At 62.3% G+C, this 22,661-nt stretch overlaps 1 protein-coding gene across 2 annotated transcripts; it reads right to left on the bottom strand.

The window, feature by feature from the left end:
* Positions 1 to 1,357: 1,357 nt before the first annotated feature.
* Positions 1,358 to 14,468, bottom strand: CPNE7 (copine 7). 2 transcript variants are annotated; one of them, XM_042968749.1, is made up of 14 exons: positions 14,303 to 14,468; positions 11,534 to 11,608; positions 11,307 to 11,381; positions 10,581 to 10,664; positions 9,820 to 9,909; positions 9,597 to 9,695; positions 9,172 to 9,258; positions 8,778 to 8,837; positions 7,725 to 7,858; positions 6,461 to 6,515; positions 5,897 to 5,948; positions 5,682 to 5,815; positions 2,801 to 3,037; positions 1,358 to 2,031 (listed from the first exon to the last, which is right to left on the bottom strand). In XM_042968749.1, exons 1-14 carry the CDS (start codon positions 14,321 to 14,323, stop codon positions 1,846 to 1,848), a joined length of 1,389 nt encoding a protein of 462 aa, XP_042824683.1. In that variant the 5' UTR covers positions 14,324 to 14,468; the 3' UTR covers positions 1,358 to 1,845. The 2 variants fall into 2 exon arrangements, with proteins under 2 accessions (XP_042824683.1, XP_042824682.1); XM_042968748.1 differs by having other exon boundaries at positions 7,725 to 7,839; positions 8,778 to 8,829; positions 14,303 to 14,357.
* Between the last annotated feature and the right edge of the window lie 8,193 nt (positions 14,469 to 22,661).

Below are 22,661 nucleotides of genomic sequence, written 5' to 3'. Positions count from 1 at the left end.
CCTCCAGTCCAGTAGGGGATCCTCCATAGGCCTCCCCCCCCCCCCCCGCCCGCCCCCAGCTGCTCCCTGCTTCCTGTTGGCCGGAGAAGAAAGGGCAGAGGGGAAGGGTGGAGGGTAGAGGCGAGGGCCTCACGCCTCCGCTCCCTCCCCACCTCACCTGTTCTGGAAGTGGCTGCATTTCTGCTAAGGCATCAGCTGCAAGATGATACCCTTCCTCCACTGCCCTGCCCTCTGGCCCAGAGCCACTGCCCGCCCCTGCTGCCTTGGGGCTGTGCGCAGACCCCCTCCGCTTCTCCTTAGCTGGCTCTCTGTGCATTTTGTGCCCCCTGGGGTCGGAACTGACCAACTTCCCTTGGCCTCACGCCTGAACCGTCTGAGGCTTTCTGCCACTAAAACAGTCCAGTCATAACAGGACTCGGTGGCTGGGTCAGGACACAGCTGACACACCCTCCCGTCTTGGGGCCCACAGCCTCCCCCACCCTATGGCCCTGCTGTCTCCCAGTGTAGATGGAGGGGGCTGTTTCTCCAGTGTCCTCTCCATCCCCAAAGAGACCAACATCGTCCCTTCCAGAATTCAGCAGTAGCTAAGTTACCATGGCAAAGCCTATTATCTCTCCCTAACAGGAGATGAATCAGAAGCTAAAAATAGGTCTCCAGAGTGAGTGGGTGGATGGATGGATGGATGGACAGATGGATGGACAGGTGGACGGATGGATTGGTAGATAAATGAGGGCGAGAAGGGTGGATGTGGGGAGGGATAGATGGATGGATGGACAGGTGGATGGATGGATGGATGGAGGGAGGGATGGAGGGATGGATGGACAGACAGACGGATGGATTGGTGGATAAATGGAGGGCGAGAAGGGTGGATGTGTGGGGGGACAGGTAGATGGATGGATGGAGGGATGGAGAACGGGTGAGTGGGTAGGAGAGAATAGATTCAGGGTCAGGACAGTTTTGTTTTGTTTTTTTTCCCAGACAAGATATTCCAGGGGAAATCTCAATCAGAAGCCCACCCCCAGAGGGCCCGGAGGTTTGACAGGTGGTGCTCCTTCTCTGACAGAGTGTGTAGCATGGAGCGCATAGTAGGTCCTTGTGAAGTTGAGTTGCAAGTTCAAGGCACCTGGGTTCCTGCCTGGCGGCCCCTCTCCACCTGGGCCTGGCTGAGTCCAGGCAGTGGATCAGGGGGAGGGGCAGCACTGCCTCCCGGCATTTCCGAGAGGCTCCTCCCTTCAGTCCGGGAAGGACCCCGAGAACCTGAGTCTAGAGACCCCCTGTCCCAGGGTGGGGGCTGGGAGGGGGCAGTAAAGGCACAAAGCACTTCGAGGACAAGATGACACTTTATTATGCCTAAGCCCCCACCTGCGGACCCCAAGGCCTGGGTGCTGAGCTGGGGGAAGCAACAGGGGAGGAAGGCAGGAAGAAAGAGGAATCTGACCGGTCAGGAGCTCTGGGGGCACCCCGGTCTCCCCCACAGCTGGGATGCAGGCTGCGGGCCCCTCCTTGTGAGAACCAGATGCGAAGCAGGAACCCCCCCACCCACCCCGATCCATAAGCTTCCCTTCGCGTTGGGCTGAGCTGCTGGGGCCTCCTCCTGCTCTCTCAGGGAACCCTCCCCACCCCCTGACCCTACACCTGCCAGGCTGGGGCAGGGCCAGGCATGGGGGCTACCACCCGCACCCCACACCTTCCGCTCCTGTTTCAGGGTTCCCCGGGCCTGGATTTGTTCATCCTTCAGCCTTGGGGGCCCCCAGAGGCTGGTCTGGGCAGCAGGGTCACAGGAGGGTAAGAGGTGGGCCTGGGGGCGGGGTACAGGAGGGCTCTGGAACGTGTGGTGGGGAGGGCCTAAGGCACCCCAAGGGTGCTTGAGACAGAGACTGGCCGCACTCCTGGCTGCCCCGCCCTCTCGGGGCCAGCGTCGTAGGTGTGGGTGCCGAGGCCTCTGGGAGGCAGCTCCCTGTAGCTGAAGTATTCCACCACCTGCCTGGGCACCTCAGCCAGCACGCACTTGGCCAGAGCCGCCGGGGACGCCTTCAGAGCGGGGACAACGTGGTTACGTCACAGCTGGGGGCCCTCCAGACCCTCTTGCCCCCGAGCTGCTCAAACCCCAGCATCACCCTCTAGCGGTGATGGAATCTGTCCCAGTGGCCGACCAGTAAGTCGCCTGGTGGCCAGGCGAGCCTTTGTGACACCCGGAGTGTGAGGTTGCCCTGCGCACAGCGCTGGCATGGGGTGACCTCGGACGGGCTCCAGGCACCGTCCTGAGTGGGGCCCCTGCGCCCCCAGGGCCCTGCCACCCATCCAGGCACACAGTCAGAGGCAGGAAGGAGGTGGGTTGTACCCATCCCCCGTCCCGTAAAGCCCCGTGAGTGTGTCCACTGGCCATGAACTTCCTTTGTGTGTCTGTCTCACAAAGGGTCTGGAAGTGCTAGAAACTGTGTGGTGCCCTCCCAGGAGCCCACCGTGCCGCCCTCTCTCGTATGTGTAGGCTTGATGTTTTCAAAATAGGAAGGTTTCTAGCTGCTCAAAAGTGGCCGAAATCCTGCTCACGACAGGAGCGGGGGAGCGGCCTGGGAGCCTGGCAGCTCCCCGGAAGGCAGGCCTGTGACCTCCACCCCTGGAAGGCAGGCCTGTGACCCCCACTCCCGGAAGGCAGGCCTGTGACCCCCACCCCCAGCAGGCAGGCCTGTGACCCGCCCTACCCCTGGAAGGCAGGCCTGTGACCCCCACCCCCCGAAGGCAGGCCTGTGGCACCCCCCTCCCCGGCAGGCAAGCCTATGACACCCCCACCAGCACTCACGCTCTTGAGCTCCCGGAAGGGAACAAACTGCACGATGTCGCGGAGCGCCGGCTCGCCCCTCGGGGAGCGCAGGATGCCCTCGTCCCCGTCCAGGGTCTGCATGTCCGTGAAGTCAGCGTTGCCCACCCCCACGATGATGATGGACATGGGCAGGTAGGAGGCGCGCACGATGGCCTCCCGGGTATCTGCCATGTCGGTCACCACTCCGTCAGTCAGGACCAGCAGGATGTAGTATTGCTGGGGACACAGGGACAGAGTGGGCACGGGCACCCCACCCCTTCCTCAGGCCCTTGGGGGTTGCCTGGGGGCCCTCTGGGCCAGGTGTCCCCCCCCCCCCCGCCCCGGGCAACCCCACGTCCCCCAGCCACCCGGAAGCCACTGCAGGCATCCCTCGCTGCTGGTTTTCAGGCTTTTCGGAGACTGTTGTTTGCTAAAGGGCGATAATCACAGTCACAATACAACTTGAGCTCATGCCCCCCTCTGTGCCCGATGCTTCTCATCTCCCAGCCCCCCCTCCCCCGGCCTCAGCCTCTCACAGATGGAGGGGCTGAGCTGGTGGAGCCTGGGTCCGAACCCAAGCCTGAGGCCGGAGAAGGAGCGACCCGACCGGGCCTCCTACACCCTGTAGGTGGCCCGGGGCCCAAGGAACAATTGAGAAAGGACAACTCTGGTACAGCTGGGCCTGGTGCCCTGGGCGCATCTGCACAGACGGACCGGGTCTTGTTTCAAATAAAAGTCCATTTCCATTGTTAAAAAAACAAAACAAAAACAAAACAGAACTACTAAAAATCCGGACAAGAGAAAACATAAAGGAGAAGAAAGAACCACCTGGCCCAGTGGGCGCTGGCCCTACACCACCACTTGAGGGAAGGACCAAGGGCAATCCGACGGGGGGCCCCTGCCACCCAATCTCCGCTCCCCCTCTGAGCCCCAGGCCCGTGGGACGAGTGGCCTTGTACCCGGCAGTCTCCCGGCAGGACCCAGCCCAGCCCTCAGCCCCACATAGGCGGCCCCTCCTCGGGAAAGCCCCCACGCCCTCCTCCTGCCCCCCAGCCTCGGTCCAGGGCCCCCTAAGACCTCACAGCCCCGAGCTTTGCCAGCTACTCAAACGCTGACCTCCGTCACCCGCCGCCAGAACGGCAGATTTGCTCTGAGGCCCCCGAGCTCGGGGCCTCCCAGGGCTGGGCAGCGGGTGGCTGTGGCCCGGCCCCAGGAGGCTGTATCTGCCTTGGAAAGAAGGGACCCTGCTTTCCCTCAGGACGGAAAGAGAGGAGAAGATCGGGTGGTCCCAGGTCACACCTAGCGCCTACGCACAGTATCGGCGCTGCTCTGAGAGGGGGTCTAACAGCCCACAAAACCCCATGAAGCATCTCGGTTAAGATGCAGGCTCTGACCGAGGGGAGAAGCAGACGTGAGTGACTCCTGGGGACATTCCCGTCACCTCGGGGGAAGTCTGAGCCCTGTTCCTGGGAATCAGACGACAAGAATGTGGTGAATGCCACCAAGGGACACGGTCAGCAGAGTCCAGACCAGGAGACCCTACGGGACACACAAGCCGGCTGCGCAGTACGGGAAGCTGGTGATGGGCAGAGTGGGGAGGGGAGGGGTCCGCCAATCACACAAGGGGCCGTTTTAACCCTGCTCTGCCTGTGAAAACCACCAGGACATGAATTATCCAGCTGGACGTGCATATACCACCTAGGTATTCCATCCTAGGGGACCAACCTTGTCTTTCAGGGGAGACAGTGCATTGCAGCTATGTTTTATCTCTCTTCTGGGCATTTATACTGATATTTGCAGATGAAGCTATGTATCTAGGACTTGCTTCAAACTAATATGGGAAGATGCCTGCTATCCTTGATTCTGGCCTGGATCCTGTGCCAGAAACGTAGTGCTAGGGAATTATAATCGGGGAAGTTAATGAAATTGGAACATATTCCATAGATTAGATAAAAGTGCAGTAGCTAAGTTACATTTCCTGAAATTGATATTTGTGCTATGATTATGTAAGAGAATACAGGGATAGTAGAAAATACACACCAAAACACTAAGAGGTAACCGGGCAAGAGGCTGCAGACTGTAGCTTCTGGGGGCTCTGTGCCTGGGAGAGAAAGTGTAAACTGTGGGGCTTCCCCAACACAGGATGAGAGACAGTCTAGCCGGAGTCTGGACAAGGGCAAGTCACGTGGTCAGGGTAAGGCTGAGGAACAACGCAGGTCAGGAGACCGGCACACCAGGCAGATCCGGGGACCACAGGCAAATGTGGACACATGGGGAAAGGCGTGACATGGGAAGGGGGTCTGTTTCAATGCCTTGGGCTTGGAAGCTGAGCTGCGGTTGTGCACAGAATGTCCCTGCTGCTGGGGGCGGAGGCACCAGGAGGCCAGCAGCCAACTCTCAAATGGTTTGGAAAGAAAACAATAGTAGCATACACACATGGAGAGAGAGAGGGAAGGGGGAACCAGGTGGGAGGAAGGCGAGAGGGAAATGGAGGAAGGAAGAGGGGGGAGGGAAGGAGGGGGAGGGAAGGGAAGGGGGAGAGACAAGGAGGGGGAGGGAGGGAAGACGGGGGAGAGGAGGGGGAGGGAGGAAAGAGGGGAGAGAGAAGGAGGGGGAGGGAGGGAGGGAGGGGGAGGGAAGAAGGGGAGGGAGGGAAGGGGGAGAGAATGAGGGGGAGGGAGGGAAGGGGGAGAGAAGGAGGGGGAGGGAGGGAAGAGGGGGGAGAGAAGGAGGGGAGGGAGGGAAGAGGGGGGAGAGAAGGAAGGGGAGGGAGGGAAGGAGGGGGAGGAGAGAAGACCATACCCTGGCCCCAGGCCCCCCACGGCACACACCCCTTCTAAAACACCCAGCCCCCAGCGCACCACCTGCCCCAGGTACCTACGGAGGCCTCCCCAGTGCTCTCCTCGGCCGCTGCCATGCGGGCCACCTTGGAGATGACAGGGGCCACGTTGGTGGGGCCATAGAGCTGGACCCTGGGCAGGCAGTTCCGATAGGCCTCCACCACGCCCTGGATCCCTACAGGGGAAGGAGGGTGAGTCCGGCCCGGTCCACGCCGCACCCCCCCCCCCCCGCCCAGGCCTGCCTCGTGCCCTTTACCTTCACACTCATCGTCCTCAGGGTTGAAGTTGATGGCAAAGTCATGGGACACCTGGGTGGGCACAGAGGGACTGTCAGCTGGGCGACCCCTCAGGACCCCCACACCCCTGCCTACGGGGGGCGGTAGGTTTGCAGCCCCCGGGACCAGCATGTGGAAAGAGCCTCACGGAGGGAGTACCCCGGGTCAGAGGGCAGACAGGAGGCCCCAGGCTTTGAGTTGCATTAACCAAGAAGTCCCTCCCACCACGTTTTCGGGCTTAAGCCAGGTGAACTGCTATTTGTGGCTGAAGATTCCAGACTCATTCCCCTTCTCCTGACAGAGACACGGAGTTTGTGTTCAGTTCTCCAGAGGTCACTAGTGCTGGGTGACCAAGGTCAGCCTCTCTGGCCGCAAGCGCAGGGTCTCCGCCGTCTGCCCACTGTCACTTAGGAGCCGGTTCCCAGCAATGAGAGGCAGAGGCAGCAGGTGACCCAGGACAGCCTGTGCTGGGGAGAAGCGGCAGGGCCCTGGGGGCCCCCCGGCAGAGGCAAGGGGGTGGGGACCCGGTCCCCAGGCTCCCCTACCTCATACTTGGGAGGGATCCGTGCTCCAAACCCCAGAGCAGAAAATCTCTTGTCACTGGAAAAGAAGCAGCGGTCTCACACGGGGCCCCTGACTTCCCTGAGGGCGGGGCGGGGGTGCTTTGGGGAGACATTCACCAGAACCAGGACAGCCAGGCTCTGATCCACCCCTGGGTGACCAGGCCCAGGCTGACACTTTCCCGAGGGGCTGGTTCTGCTCCGAGCCGCGTGGGGGAAACTGAGGCACTGAGCAGTGAAGACACCCAGGCAGGGGTGGAGCCGTCTCCTCAGTCTCTGTCTTTGCTCTGGGAGCAGCAGGTACCTCCTGGGGAGGCAACCAGACCCTGGGAAGCGTTGGCCTCCTGACTTGGGACCTCCGCTGTCTGCCACCCACCCCGACAGCTTTCTGTTTGTCCATGGCCTCAGTTTACTGGTCTGTAAAGTGGGACACAGATCCCGTGTGTGTGTGTGTGTGTGTGTGTGTGTGTGTGTGTGTGCGTGCACGCAGGGTGAAAGCCATGTGACTGAGGCCCAGCCCCATGTCAACACATGCCGGTTTTGACCCGAGCTTCACCTCAGAGATCAGCCACGCAGGACATCGGGTCTGGCCCGTGGAGCGAGCCCCACCCACCGTGGCCCACGCACTGCCAGCCTCAGGCAGGTTCCTCTGGTCAGTGTAGAGTCATGATGACCCTCTGGGCCCAAGTCTGCGCTGGAGTCCAGGGAGGCTGGGAGGCGAGGGGCAAGTGGGGGGTAGAGGCCGCACCCATCATCGTCCTGGGCACAGGGTGATGGGGGGGCAGGGTGGTACCTGGTCATAGTCCTGGGGACAGGGCAGTGGGGGGCAGGGCCGCACCTGTCATAGTCCTGGGGACAGGGTTAGTGGAGGGTCAGGGACCACACCTGCCATAGTCCTGGGGACAGGGACAGTGGGGGCAGGGCCACACCTGTCACCATCCTAGGTCCAGGGCAGTGGGGCCAGGGCCACACCTGTTATCATCCTGGGGACAAAGCCAGTGGGGGGGACAGGGACCACACCTGTCATCGTCCTGGGAACAGGGCAGTAAGGGCAGGGCTTCACCTGTCATCGTCCTGGGGACAGGGCTAGTGGAAGGGCAGGGACCGCACCTGTCATAATCCTGGGGACAGGACAGTGGGTGTGGGGCCACACCCGTCATCACCCTGGGGACAGGGCAGTAGGGGCAGGGCCACACCTGTCATAGTCCTGGGGACAAGGCCAGTGGCGGGGGGGGGACAGGGACCGCACCTGTCATAGTCCTGGCAGATCTCTCCCACGGCCACCAGGGCCTGCAGATACTCGTTGGGCTGGAAAGGGTTGATATAGTGCAGAGAGCAGCTGTTCCGCGGGTCACCGTTGGAGGCTGTGAAATCGATGGCCACCTGCAGAGACCCGGGCTCATGAGCCGGGGGCCCCTCTCCCACCTGGGCGGGACTAGGCACCCAGAGCCCCCATTTGACAGGCAGGGGGAAGGAGGCGTGGGGAGCTGCTTGGTGAGGGGTACAAACTAGAGCAGTTCCCGGGGCCCGTCTGAGGAGATTCCTGAGGTGACAGTCCCAGGGCCGGGCTCTGTGCTGGGGCAAAGGGCACCCTGGGGAGAGTGGGCACTGGCTCTGAGCAGCAAGCCCGGACCCTGCCAACCCCGTCTACGCAGATCCCCAGGTGGAAAGAAGCACCACGCGGGTGATACCGGCCCACGGCCCAGGGCGTGGTCACATTGAGCCCCGAGCACCTGCAGCCAAGTGCCCTGGGCGCGGGGCGGGCTGCTGGCAAGGGACCCGTGCCATGACCAGGCGCATCTCTTCTCTGCTGCCTGGGCAGGGACTGCGAGTTCAAGCCCCGGGCTGGGGTCCCCACGCGGCCCCGCCGGGACGCTTCCCTCAGGCCAATCTGGCTGCCACTGGGTGGCAAGACCCGGACCCGTGCAGCCACGAGCGAGCGGTGAGGCGACACAGAGGCACGGACGCCGGGCCCTCCCGCCCCACTGACACCCACAGCTCCGGACCAGAGCCACCGCTGTTGGGTCTCGTGGCTTCTGGCGCTGTCCCCGGCCGCCACGGGTGCCACTGCATTCTTGCCACACACGTCTTGCTGTCACTGCTCTCTTGGAGGGTGACCCTGGGCAGCTCCTGAGACCCAACTGCCCACTTCATCTGCACGGGAAGGGCCCCGAGCCCGGGCAGGGGCCTCACTGTACCCACTTCTGCACATCCGCCCCGGGCCCCGGGTCAGGCTCCGAGTTACATCCAGGGTGGGCAGGGCGCCCGGGCTCTGCTGGTGTGGAGGGGCCCGTGCACTCACGGTGAAGTGAATCTGACAGCCGCCCATGATGTAGTCCAGGAAAGAGTGAACCCTGTAGGACTTCCAGGCAGGGAGGTCGGCAGGGCCCGCCCAGGACGCCCCACACCCTGAAACTGAGGCCGGAGCCCCGGGCACCTGCCCTTCTCCCCCAGCTCTCTGCCTGGGGCAGCCCCCCCCCATTCCCCTCCTCTGTCTCCCCCTCCCGTCCATCCCTCCCACCTCCCTCCCGCACGTACTGGGGACCATCAGACCCCTGGCGTCCATCTGACAACGGGGAGATTTGCAGGGAGGGGTGTGCCTGTGCCCCGTTGCCTCTCTGTCGAGTTTAGGCGGGAGCCAGCCCCCTCCCCACTGTGGGTGAGTGGGGCGTCTGCGGGCAGGGGCCGCAGCTCACCTTCAGGTCTGCCAGGATGACGACCCCAGAGTTCTTGTAATTACGCTTCCTCTGCCTGTACTTGGCATTCACGCAGTCCCACTGGGCCTGGGGCACAGGGAGAGACGGAGACCCCCACCCCAGAGCGCCAGTGCCCAAACCCCGCTCCAAGGGGGCAGGGAGGCCTCAAAACCCCAGCCCCGGACAGCATTTTCCACCTGTAACACAGTGACTGTCGTCCCTACTCTGGCCACCCGGCAGGCGTGGTCCTCGATCTCGGGGGTTTGCTGACAATAGCAATTTCTGGGGCCGACTCAGCTCAGGCTGGTGCCCTACCTGCTTCTTGAGGCTCCTGCCAGAGAACCCTTAGCAGATGGGGCAGGGCCCCACTTTCACCCTGTTTCCACCCTATTTGGGGGGGCGGACAGGGAGGGGCCCCAGCTCACCTGGTCCTCCCCAAAGGCTTTCTGCATTTCCTCAAAGGTGGTGGAGAATTCCCCGATGAAGTCGTGCTTTCCGCGGGAGTCGTGATCCCAGACGAGGCACTGGGGAGCCCAGGCCCCTCAGGCCACCGGCCCCTCCGGGCCCCCCACCTGGACGTCTCCATTCCCCTGCAGCCAGGCCAGCCCCCTGCCACCCCCCACCTGCCACCCCCCCTGCCACCCCCACCTTCAGAGGCCGCGTCTCCTCACAGCTGCAGAGGTTGTTCAGCGACACCTTGAAAGGCTCCCACACGGGGCTGAGGTTGTCCTTCACCACCTGTGGGCCGGGGGTGGGGGGGCCGGCTCAGGTTCCAGGCAGGACTGGGGGCCCAGGGCCCCTGTAGTTCTGAACCCGGTCCTTCAGGAACCATCTTCGTAACTTGTGCCACGTTCCTGGACCCTCTGGACCCCCAGCTTTTTCTTTAAATAGCCTCTTTTTTTTACTCAAATTAATTTATCTCACAAGCAAATGTTCTTGGGGCGCCTGGTGGCTTAGTTTGTGGAGCGCCTGACTCTTGGTTTTGGCTCAGGTCACGGTCTTGACACGGAGCCCTTGTCGGACTCGATGCTGACAGCTCAGAGCCTGCTTGGGATTCTCTCTCCCTCCCTCTGCCTCTCCCCTGCTTGCACGTGCACACGCGCTCTCTCTCTCAAAATAAATACGCTTAAAAAAAAAAAGGAAGTGCTCTCTCACTGCTGTAACTAAAATGCCATCTCACCTGTAGGCAGGGACAACAAAACACAATTGTGAATTCTAGTGGCAGACGGCCTGGCCTGCTGGCTCCCTGATGCAAGGAGCTGGGTGCCGGGGGTGAAGGCCCCCGCAGCCGTCGGGGTGCTGGGAGGACCCGGGGTCGGGGGGAGACAGGCTGGCTTCTGCCCCTCTCTTCTCATTCCGTCCCCAAAGTTCTGCGGGGGATGTCAAGGTGCAGGGCAGGGAGCCCTCACCTCGGTCCGGTACACCAGCTGCTCACTCCCATCGTCATTGACCCGGTATAGCTCCAGGAAGGGGTCTGACTTGCTGAAGAGGTCCTGGAGGAGGGGCAGAGGCAGTGCTTGGTCCTGGAGGGGGGACAGAGGCTGCACCCCTGGAGCCTCTATCTCCTTAGCTAGGAAATGAGGGCGTGACCCTTCCCAAGAGCCTCTCAGAATGATCCAACGCCTTGTCCTCCCCTCTAGAGCCTTCGCTGGCCCCCCAGCAGCTTTGTTGTAACTCCCGGGCCCGGGCCCAGCCTCCCTCCAGCCACGTGTGCACACCCCCAGCTGGCACCCCCACCGCCCCTGCTCCTCCCCCCCAGGGGACGGCCTCTACCAGCTGAGACCCTGCTCTGGGCCCCCACCCTGTGTGAGCACCCAACGGAGCCAAGCTCACGGCCAGTTCTTCCACTGTCCGGATGGTGACGGCCCTGAGCACGTGTCCCCGTCACTAAACAGGGGCCACGAGTGCCCCTGCCTCAGGAGGCACGAGCACTTACAGATGTGGCAGGAAGGGGCTCAGGGCACAGGAACAATGGTGACAGGGGTGGCCGGCGTGCTCCTCACTCGGCAGCCCTGCGTCTGTGGCGTCTAGAGACGAAGGCTCCGACGCAGGAGGGCAAAGCTGGGGGGGGGGGGGGCGGGTCTCGTGGCATCGGCAGTACGTGCCCTGGGCCCACGCGGGCAGCCTCCACTCACCTTGTCGTCCAGCTTCCTGGCCCGGAAGGAAAGCTCCACGTAGCCATTGTTCCCGGAGATGTCCTCAGCTGTCACCTGGGAGGAAAGCCAGGGCTCCGAGCTCCACAGGCCCCCAGGCGGCCCGGGGCCTCGCCAGCTGCCTTCGGGGCAGGCCTCTGAGAGCCATGAGGAGAAAGGGGTGGGGTCTGCGGGGTGGAGGGGCTGGGCGGGAAGGCGGGCGGCCTCACCGTGATGGTGGACTTGCCGGCATTCCTGCCGAACTTGAGCAGCAGGGCACGGGTCACCTTCTTCTGGGCCACAATCTGGAAGTCAGAACAGCCAGGGAGGGGTCAGCTCCGGTCCCCGCCGGGCACGCCGACCCGGCCCTCAGTCTCCCGGGGCAGCCCAGCTCCTCCAAATCAACACCCCAGGGCCCCACGCCCTCCCTTGAGTCGCTCGGCCACCTGACATCCCTCTGTGTGGCCACCGCCCCTCACCCGGGACCTGGCCCTCCTGTCAGGAGGGGAGACAGGCTCTGTGAGGAGGCACCGCCTGGGGCCACAGCCCCACATGCTGGGTCAGGAACGCCCACCCAGCCCCAGCTCCCCAGCAGCTCAGGGAGGCTGTGTGGGGTGTCCCCGGTCCCTGCCCCAAGGGCAGCGGGGGGCTTCAAACAGCCCCCCGGCCAGCAGGGGGCCGAGGGTGTTCCTGGGCGCCACACTGGACTCCCGGCTGTGGAGGTGGCCAAGGGTCGGGAGCAAGAGTGCGACCTGGCTCTCCACCACCCTGTGCGGCCTCCCCGTGGGCTCCCCCCTGCCCCTGCCCACCTGGGCCACCCCCTCCCCTTCACCTGGCCCTCATTTGGCTACAAGCCCCTAACTGGGGCCGAGAGTTGACACAGGGCAGCTGTATGCAGCCAGGGCACCTGCTCACCAGAGGGCAGCACTGAGGCAGTATGCGCCCTGGTCTGTAGAAGAGCTCAAGGATGACAGCCCGCACCCCCCCCCCCCCCGCCGCCCCCGCGCCCCCACCCCGCCCCACGGCTGCCAAAGTGCCCATGACTTCATAGGGGACTCCACTCGTTGCTGGCCAACGCAGAAACACGCGCTATCGCCATGGTGACAGCACCCCCGACGCTCATCAATGCTCACCTGGCCCCACCTGCGGCCAGCTCCTGGAGCGGGGGCGACCGTGCAAAGTGAGCTAAGTCCAGGCAGCACACGGCGTATTCCCAGCCACCCGCCCCTCGGCTCCTGCCTACCTAGCGGCTTCCGAGCACACGGGAACATTGCCTGCGTGCCGGAAGGTCAAAACGGGCTAAGGGTGGGAAAGCTCTCCGCAAGGCGTGAAGGGAGGGAGGCCGTGTGGCCCCAGGTTCTCCCACTTACGGGCTGCACTGCTACGGGCTCTCCGATCAGGAGAAGTGGGAAAGCTGCTGTGTGAACCAGTGTATGGTCAATAAGCCCTTTCTTCTTGGTCCCTTCCAATACCCACTGAGGTGCCTGATGCTTGGAGGTTCGGACAGGGGTCAGGGGCTTGCTCAAGGTCATGCAGCTGGGGTTCAGGGCCACTGTCCATACCCTTGACCACTGACTGCAGCTGCCCTGAGGGCCATGCCGGCCTCGATGGGCCTTTTCACTGTCTACAGTTTACAAGTCGATCTCGACACGTGTGTGCTCACACATGTTTCTCTGTGTCCGTGCATGCATCCATACACGCGTCCGTGCACTCGTGCCCGTGTGTACATGCAGTCCATGCATACGTGTCAAATCCCGCTCTGCTGCTGTGCAGTGATCCGTGCTGTCATCTATAAAATGGGATGACAGGGGGCCCACCCCAGATCAGCTCCGACGCAGACGGCCATGGGGATGAGTCATGCAGACATCACGTTGGGTGCAAGAAACCGGGCACAAATGAGAACACACTGTGTGATTCATGAACAGGAAGTTCTAGAACAGGCAAAACTAGCAGGGGCGTGCTGGAGAGGAGGGGTCTGTAGGGTGATGTGAGCTGGTGATGGGCAGGAAGACAGGTGCCTAAACTCATCAACATCAACCCTTAAGGTCTCCGCGTTCTCCTGGATGGAAATCATGCCTCCGTAAAAAGGAAGCATCTCCCATCACAGGCTGAGAGCGAAGCGTGTGGCCCGCAGCCCGGTGCCCAGGCTGTCTCAGTGGTGGCTGGCAAGCACTCTTGCTATGCGGCTAACGGAACAGCTAGCGGACGGGACATCATCTGAGGACTGCAAACTGTCCCTCTGGTGACAGCAGCCCCCAGCGGGCTGGCCGGCCGGCTGCAGGGCGGAGCGGGGACACGTTGACGTCACGGGGTGGAAGTGATCTCGTGCCACGGCAGCGAAGAAAGCAGCACAGAACAGTAATAGTGTACGTAATTTGTGTTAAAATATATACGTATATACACACAGAGAAGAAATACCCCCTCACGTTCTCACGCAAGAGTGTGAACTCGTGGACAGGCGAGGGTGCGCGTCCCATGGCTTGCCTTTCACACTTCCTGAATTTTGTTTTTTTTCAACTTTTTTTTTTATTTATTTTTGGGACAGAGAGAGAGACAGAGCATGAACGGGGGAGGGGCAGAGAGAGAGAGGGAGACACAGAATCGGAAACAGGCTCCAGGCTCCGAGCCATCAGCCCAGAGCCCGACGCGGGGCTCGAACTCACGGACCGCGAGATCGTGACCTGGCTGAAGTCGGACGCTTAACCGACTGCGCCACCCAGGCGCCCCTACACTTCCTGAATTTTGAATTATATGCCTGTGTTACCCAGCTCAAAACCACGCGTTTTTAAAGCTAATAAGGAATTTTTAAGGGAAGTCACCGTGGAGACGGGCAGAGCAGGATACTTGTCCGGGAGGGAGGGACCTCTGCGGAGCCTGGGGCTCCGCTGTCCCCCACCCTCCCCCACGCCCCGCCCCCAGCCCTCAGCATTAGCCCAGCTGCACTTTCCACGCGCCGGGATCTCTCTTGCCCTCCTCCCTCCCGAGGGGACGGAGCCCACCTGCCCCAAGGTGCACTCCATGCCCCCAAGGAAGTCATCGTCCTGATAGCCGAGGTCGCTGGGTCCCCGGGTGTCATAGACCTCAAAGCGCAGCTTCTGCACCTCTTCAAAGTAGTAGTCGAGCGTGAAGACCTTGGAGAACACAGGGTGCAGGCTGCTCTGGACAACTTCCGTTCTGTCCACCTGCAAGCAGCCAATAGGAGTAGGTCGCCCCCCGCCCGCCTCTCCCTAGCGCCCTGTGCCTGGCACTGGCCCGCAGCCTCTGCTCCCCTGCCCTCGTGCTCCTGAAGGACTCACTTCCAGGCCGTACCCTGGGAAGTCCCCCTCCCCCAGCAACCTGCACTCTAATCCTCAGGACTCCAAACCCCACATGGCTTCCGGCCACCCCTGGGTGGGGGGCACCTCCCTCCCTGAAATAAAGACCCCCACCCCTGACCAGCCACAGGCTGCAGTCTCTGCATTTTCTCATGTCATGCCCACCACAGCCTGCTCCACCCCCGGCACAGATGGGGAAACTGAGGCTCGGAGAGGGGAAGGGTCCCGTGCAAAAGCAGTCCGATCAGGAACAGAGTTGGATCAGAATCCTGGGCTGGACAAACCCAAAATGGAGATCTCTCCCCAGCTGGGCAGGCAGGGAGACTGGGGTGGGGGGCAGAGACTCCCCCTGGGTGCCATATCTCTCCTACATCTTGGGCCCCTCTCTGTCCCCAAAGCACAGCCCAGCCTGGGGAGGGTCCCTCCAGTGTCCACAAACTCCCACGCTCGCAGATGGAGGGCCTTTGTGGGCCATCCTTCCTCAGGGACATCCGCACCCAGTAGTGCCAAGGCCAAGAAACAAAGACTAACGGGAGGCTAGGGCACAGACACCCCTCGTCACAGATCCTCCCCAGTGTCCCCCCCCCCCCCACAAAGACACTGGGCTGGGGCAGGCCCTTTGCCTCCAAGGTCGAAGACGGGCAGGGTTTTGCGGCCCCAGGAGGCTGGTGGTCCAGAGACCACAAGAGACCAGGTCACGGCATCGGGGGAGCAAAAAGCAGGTCCCCAGAAGCTGGCGCCTGGAGCCTCCAGCACTGTGTCCTCACAGGTGGGGGCCCCGCGGGTCTGCCTCCACCACGTCCTGTCCGCTTCCCCACCCAGGTCCTCCCCAGGGGGCGCGCTAGAGCACAGGGAGGCTTCAACCCCCAACCTCTCCAGCCCACAACCCGCCTTTCTTGGCCTTTCAAGGTGATGTACACACAGGAGTGGTGACTGAGACAGTGCTTTGCACAACGCACAGGGCCCTGAGCTGTTGCCACGACCTGCACACGGGGAGGGCTGGGCTGGGGGTGACTAGGGGCGGCAGGCTGGACAGGCACCCCAGTGACCCCCAGGACCAGAAGGTATCACAGGAAGAACTGGGTCTGTGGGGAGCACAAACCAGACCCCAGCTGTCCCAGCCCAGCCACGTGCACTGCGCTGGGTCACCTGGGGCTCGGCACTCATGCTGGAGTCCGCAGGACCCTACAGGAAAGCAGGCGACTGGCCGCCCTCCAGGTGGGCCAGAGATCAATCTCTGGCTCCCTAATGCCCCAGCCTCGGGCAGCAGCTCCCCCTAACCCAGCAGCCCTGCCCGACCCTCGGTGCTCCCTGGTCTGCGGTCTGGGTGCCTCTGCCTGATGGGTGAGGACCTGGCAGACAAGTGTCCCTCCTGCGTGCCCCGCAGGCCGGGGGGACCCACGAGCCCAGGCCGACCCTGCGTCACCACTCGGGCCACGCCACTCACTTCTGCAGCCCCCAGGCCCTTCTGTGCCCCTTAGGAAAGCTCCCTGCCAGCACCCTCAAGCCTGGGTGCCTCACTCTTGTCCCCAAGCCCCCCAAACGGGAACCTGCTCGCAACCCGCACTGGGGTGCTCCCTCTCCCTACCTGGGGGTCCTCTCAGTCGCCTCCGGTCCAGCGCCCCCCAAGTGCCGGACACCCCCTCTCTAGACCCGGTCCCCTGCCCACCGCCTCCGGTCTCCGCGTCCGCAGCTCCAGGCCCCCAGTCGCCGCTGGGCTCGGCCCGGCCGGCGCCCCTACCTGCACCCACTGATTCTGGGACCGCAGCAGCAGCAGCACGCTGGGATCGGACTTGGTGAGCGGGTCGCGGTCCAGCAGGTGGCGGCAGCTAAGCCGCAGCTCCACCCTGGAGGCGCGGGGCGCGGGCACCGCTCCGGGGGCCGCCGCCGCCGGGCGCTCGGAGCCCGCGCTCATCTCGGGGACCCGGCGCTCGGGGACCCGGCCGGGCGCACCGAGGGGCCGCCGCGTCGGGAATGATGGCCGGGCCAGGCGTGGCCGCGCTTCCCTGCACGCCCGCACACGTGGCTCCGGCGGCCGCCACCGCGCGGGGACGGCGGGAGGGGGGCTGGGGAAGGGGGACAGAGGAGGGGGCGGCGCAAGGGACGAAGCCTGGCGGGGGGCCGGGCCGGCAGAGGATGGGGAGCCGTGGAGGGGCGGGGCGCGGGCGAGGAGGGGTCTGCGGGAGGCCAGACCCCGCCCTCAGTCCCGCAGCAGGGGTTGCCAGGGGTTCACCGGGTTCAAATTCTCGGGGTGGGGTGGGGGGAACCCGGCGGAGAGGTTTGGGGTCAGGCCAGGCAGCGCCCTCCCAGACCGCGCAGGCCCTCTGGGGCGGGGGCACTCGGCTGCCCCAGGGCCGGGCAGGAGGGGTCCAGCGCTCCCGGCCTTCCTCCCCAGGAGCCCATGTGGAGGCCCCGCGGCATCTGGTGATGAATCACTGCCATCAGCAAGCGTTTCCCGGGCACACACTGTGTGCCAGGCACCCCCTGGGCTGGGGCTGGAAATGAAAGAACAGGTCCCCACCTTCGTGAGACCTGTGGTCCAAGAGGGGAGCCCCTGCTGCCCTGGGGGTGTCGGGGCTGAGGGTCAGAATCTGACCAGGACAGTGCCTGGCGCCCTGCCATTTATCCCCTGCAGTCGGTTGCTGGGTGCCATGGGAGGGGGACCCCCCCTCCTCCCCGCCCTGCTCTGGACCACCCGCAGCAGAAGGCCTGCAGAAGAGGAGGTGTTAACAGAGGCAGAAACCACGTCCCAACCCATTCTCTTTGCCAATTTTTGCCTAAAAAGAGGGCACAGATCTGACCCAAAGCCATAGTGGGAGGGGGACAAGGAGAGGCTTTAAGGTGGACTGACAGGATGGGGTGGGGGTGGGGGGAGCGGAGACCCATGTCTGGCGGGCCTGGCTCTATGCCCTCAGGCTGATCAGGGCTCAGCCTTGGCCTCCTGGGCTGCAGAAGAAGATTCTGAGGCCAGAGGGCCTGCCAACGGCAAGACAGGGTCAGGCAGGAGAGGTCTTCCCGGCCCCTGTGCCTGGACGGCATCCTGGCACAGAGATGACGGGACTGAACCCCAGGCACACCTGGAAGCCAAACGCCATGTGCCGGTTGGCAAAAAAAGGGAAATCCTTGCAGCTGGGGTTAGTGAGTTGGTCTCCGGCACAAGGGCCTACTTCCTGGGCACCTGGGGAAAAGAGGCAAAGGGCAGTGAGACGCAGAGAGGGATTTGAGGCCCGTCAGTGCCCCGTTCTGCCCCATCCAGCCTCCCCGTCACTCCTTCTCGGGAGCCGGCACAGGGCCAGACAGCTTTGGGATCCAGCTGTCAAGGGCTAGCCACTCTCCACTGTGAGTAGCCTGGCCCCCCCGGGCCTTCTGGCCCCTGCATCTTTCCCAGACCAGCTTCTCGGAGCCGAGGGGAGTCGTGTTGGGCCCACCAGCCACACATGTGGGCTTTTGGTGGTGGCTCTTGGGCTCACAGGCCCCAGGCCTCCCAGAGCCAGCTCCTCCGCGACGCGGCCCCACGTGCACGCTGGGCAAAGTCTCCTGGCCTCTCTGAACGTCCGTGGGACTAAGGGCCCGGGCTCAGGTGGGCAACCCAGCACCACGCTGCCTGGCCCGGCCTCTCCTGCGAGGGCCCAGGGGCCTCCCTGCCCGGCTCCTCGGTCTGCCAGGACCCGGGGGACCTTCCCCTGAGGACCGGCTCCCCCAAGCTCAACTTCCACGCTTGACCTCTGCAGCTGACGGGTGGCGGCCGTCCCGTGTGGATGGCCGTGGACCCGCCACCCTGCTGCACACCTCCGCGCTCACTGCAGCGGTGTGGAAGTCAGCCCCATTCCACAGGTGAGGGCGGGGGGCACTGAAAGTTCGGCAACCCGCCCTGGGACACCTGACTCGCCAGTGGGGGTGCAGGGCATCGGTCCTGACCGCGGTTCGGTTCTTCACCATCACACACACATCACCCAGCACCACAGTAACAGGTGACGCTTCCATCGAGGGGAGAGAGGAAAGACCATCAGACTTGGGGAGTTGGAGCGTCTGAGGTCGAGAGATTTTAACGGACCCCCTGGGGTCTCCGGCCACAGCCTCACAGGACGTGGCTGTCTCCACGGGGTGACCCTGCGCCTCGGCTCCAGATGGCAGTAATGGAAAGAAGCCACAGAAGAGAAAGCAGGTTTCCCGCAACCCTGGTCCGTGAGGCCTGGGCCAGTGTGGCCTTCCTGAGTTCCCAGGACATGCGGTGGTGGCGGGGCTCCCTCCTCACCCACCAGCCCACAAGAACCCTGGGGACAAGGGAGGGCCGGGAAGGCAGGGGCAGGGGGAGGGCCGGCAGCCAGACATGGGAGAGGAGACCCCCGTTCGTATGTGTTGTTGTGATGGTTGTACAGGAAATAAGAGTACACGTTCCTCGTCGAAAACTTAGAGAGTGTGGAGAAGCACGTAGAAACAAGAGTTCTAGCGCCCAGACATAAACACCATTGTGATGTTTGCCCTTCCAGCCTTTTCCCCATGCAAGTCTGTATTACTTTTCAAAAGTTGCCTCCAGCGTCTGAGCCCTTACCACATGGCTCATCAGACTGTCAGCGTGAGGGACCAGCCTGCCATGTCACGGTTGACTGTGCCCGGCACGTACTACGTGCTCAGTACGTTTGTTGAATGAGGTCTTGGCGCAAACTATTTCTGTTTGTAACTTGTTTCTTCTTTTATTAATGGTTTATGGCCTTCTTCCATGCCATGGACTGAATATTTATGCCCCTCCCCCGAATTCATGTGTTGAAATCCTGAGCCCCAATGTGATGGTATTAGGAGGTGGGACCTTTGGCGGGGGGCCCGGGTGGCTCAGTAGGTTAAGCGTCCAACTCTTGGTTTCGGCTCAGGTCACTATCTTGTGGTTTTGTGACTTCAAGCCCCGCAGCCCAGAGCCTGGGGCCTGCTGGAGGTTCTTTCCCTCTCTCTGCCCCGCCCCTGCTCACGCGGTCTCTTTCTCAAAATAAATAAACTTAAAAAAAGTTAAAAAAAAAAAAAAGGAGGTGGGAACTTTGGGAGGCCCTTGGGTCCGTAAGGGTGGAGCCTTATGAGTGGGGTTAGGTGAGAAAGGGACCCTCAGAGCCCCCTCGCCCTTCCGCCAACGTGAGGACAGACGAAGAAGGGGAGTCCCTCACCAGATACTGAGGCTCCCGGCACCTTGATCCTGGACTTTCAGCCTCCAGGACTGTGAAATCGATGTCTGTTGTTTAGAATTGCCCAGTCTGTGGTATTTTGGTTTCAGCAGCCCAAACAGACCGGCATTCTACCTCAATAAAAGTAGGCTACCGCAGGTTACCAGGGACCCAGTCTGGTAGCCGCCTGTTCTGTAAATAAGGTTTCACTGGAGCACGGCCTCGCCTGTCCGCTCACATTTTGGCTGGGGTTGAGTTTGCTCCAGAGCAGAGCTGAGGAGCTGTGGCCCAGAGAGCCTGACACGCTTAACTACCTCTCCCTTGAGGACAATGTTTGCCAAGCCCTGGTCTGCCTCCCTACTCCCGCTGCCTCACCCTGGCACCCGCTAACCCAGCTCCCGCCCAGCCAGGGGCTCGGGAGGGGTCACTGAGGGATCAGCCGATCAAACCAACCGTCCCTGAGGTATTAAACTAACTCCCATTTGGTTCTTTTTAAGTTTATTTATTTATTATTTTGAGAGAGAGAGAGCGAGTGAGCAGGGGAAGGGCAGAGAGAGGGAGACAGAGAATCCCAAGCAGGATCTGCTCTGTCAGCACAGAGCCCGACACGGGGCTCCAACTCCTGAACCTGGAGATGATGACCTGAGCTGAAACCGACCGAGCTCCCCAGGCAGGCACCCCCATTTGGTTCTTTTGATGCTTCCAAAGAATCCTTGCTTTGGACGACTGGCATTTCAGGCCACTGTGCTCTCCACCAGCCGACTCCAGCAGGCTTCCCCGAGCTCCTGGCCCTTGTCCCACAGCATTGAACTCGAGCAAGTTCCAGAACCACTCATGCCTCCAGGATCACCTGGAAAGTGGGACAAGAGCAGAGTCACCTCCAGGCTGTGTATGAGAGGCGTGCTAGCTCAGGGCAAGTCCTTGCATGTATGCGCACGTGCCCCTCCCCGCACCCCCCCCGCCCCCCGCCCCCGGCTCAGGTCCTGCTCCTCATTAGACGGAGGACACGGGCCACCGCAGGCCACCGCCCCACAAGCCAAGAGGTTGTTTGGGAACGCTTGTTGACTGTAGAAATTATAGGCAGGGGTGGGGTGGGGGGAACAACAGGATTTCCAGAAAGGGAACAGGCTACATATGGCTGTCTGGGTTCTTCCTTTTATAAGCTGGTTGCAAACGTACTCTCTTCCTTTGTTTCTTTCCTCCTGAGAAATGCTATTTTATCTCAGAACATCTGCAACCTGTCTCGATTGGATTGTTTTCCTACAAGATGTGGCACTTGTCTTACTTTAGAAATCAGACAGTCGCACCCAGAGGGCCCACCCGGCTGGGACAACACGCAATCCGTGGTCCTAGCTGGGCTTCAGACCCTCAGCCATGTTGTCATGACAGCATCGGAGAGCCGGGACTGAGGCGGGGCTGATGGGACTTTCCTCCCTCACCCCACACGCGTGTGCACACCCCGTACACACGTACACCACACACAGACACAACACACGTGGATCACACGGGCACACGATGGGCCAGGCACAGGTACATGTCAAATGCACACGTGCGTTCACTGACCATGTGCACACACGCATCAAATGCGTGCAGACATGCACGTGACATGGACACACAGACGTGCCTGAGCGCAAACACATTCAGACACAAGGAGCCCTGACAGGACCCTTCTCCTCCAAGGACACTGTGTCCCTTATCTTGGTGACTTCCCACATTCAGTCCCTGGCTGCCATCCCCTCCTGCCCCAAGCCCCTGCCAGGCAGGTGGTATCGCCTGTTTTGTCAATGAGAAGACCATGGCTCAGAGTGGATGATGCCTTGCCTGAGGTCACACAGCAGGGGCAGAGCTGGGATTCTAACTGGACCCCGCAACGCCACTCAGAACCTAGTACCTCGCCTTCCTTGGCCCATCCTGGCCCCCCAGTGTGTCTCAGGGGCTTTGCTGTTCCCTCACCCCCTGGGAGGTCACAACCGACTGCGAGGGTATAGAGCGCCTGCCAAGGCCAGGGCCACAGGCCAGAGGTGATCCAGAACCAGCTGTCCCTTCCTTGGGTTCCCCTGACCTAGGAGGCCTCCCGTGCTCGGGGCTTGCCTCAGGGACCCCAGCGGCCTGCTTCCCCAGGGCTAGTTATCCGAGGGGGAGGGAGGTGGTTGACACAGGAGCCACAAAGAGCCACGGTAACCTTGTCTCAGCCTGGTGCCCTCCACTTGCGCTCTGTTCAAGTAGTAGCAAGCTGCTGGGTCCAGCTACACACTTCAGGGACGGTATCAGACCAGGACGTGGATGTCAGCTGGCGGGGACCACAGGACCAGGGCCGGAACAGGCAGACCACAGGACACAGCTGCCCACAGGGTCCCCGGGGGGGGGGGGGGGTGACGGTGGTGTGGGTCAGGGCGGCAGGCAGGTGCAGTGTCCACGGGGCTGGCATCTCCGACTGACGGACGTCCTGGTTTTCTTCTCACCTGACTCATCCGGGGCTTTTGATGATATTCTCGGTAAGAGCCACCTGGGTGGTGCTTTGACACTGCCTCCATCCCCAGACCTTTCATCAGTGACCCAGTTTTGCCTCCTCCTCCCCAGAAAGCATCCCCCTTTCTGGGGAAGTTTCCAGAAGGGCAGGAGCTATGCCGCTTTCTGTCCCCCAGCACTCTGGAATCAGGGTCCCTCTGCAGCTGTAGAAACTGAGTCTTGAAAACGAGGGGCCCCAGCTAAGGCTCTGCAGGGGAGAGTGGGGAGCCAGGGCTCACACACACCTTTCCCACAGCCCCATATGGCCTTCTGGCAGCGATCAGGTGCCTGTCACCAAGACCCCTCTCATGTGCCCCGGACCTTAGCGTTCTGGAGGAGCAGCCGTGAGAAGGTGGATGTCCCGGGGCGGGGGGGGGGGGGGGGCA

This window comes from Panthera tigris, chromosome E2, assembly GCF_018350195.1.
Source record: "Panthera tigris isolate Pti1 chromosome E2, P.tigris_Pti1_mat1.1, whole genome shotgun sequence".
NCBI classification, from domain to species: Eukaryota; Metazoa; Chordata; class Mammalia; order Carnivora; family Felidae; genus Panthera; species Panthera tigris.
Note: the sequence above shows the minus strand (reverse complement) of the source record. Positions and strands in the feature narration are given on the sequence as shown.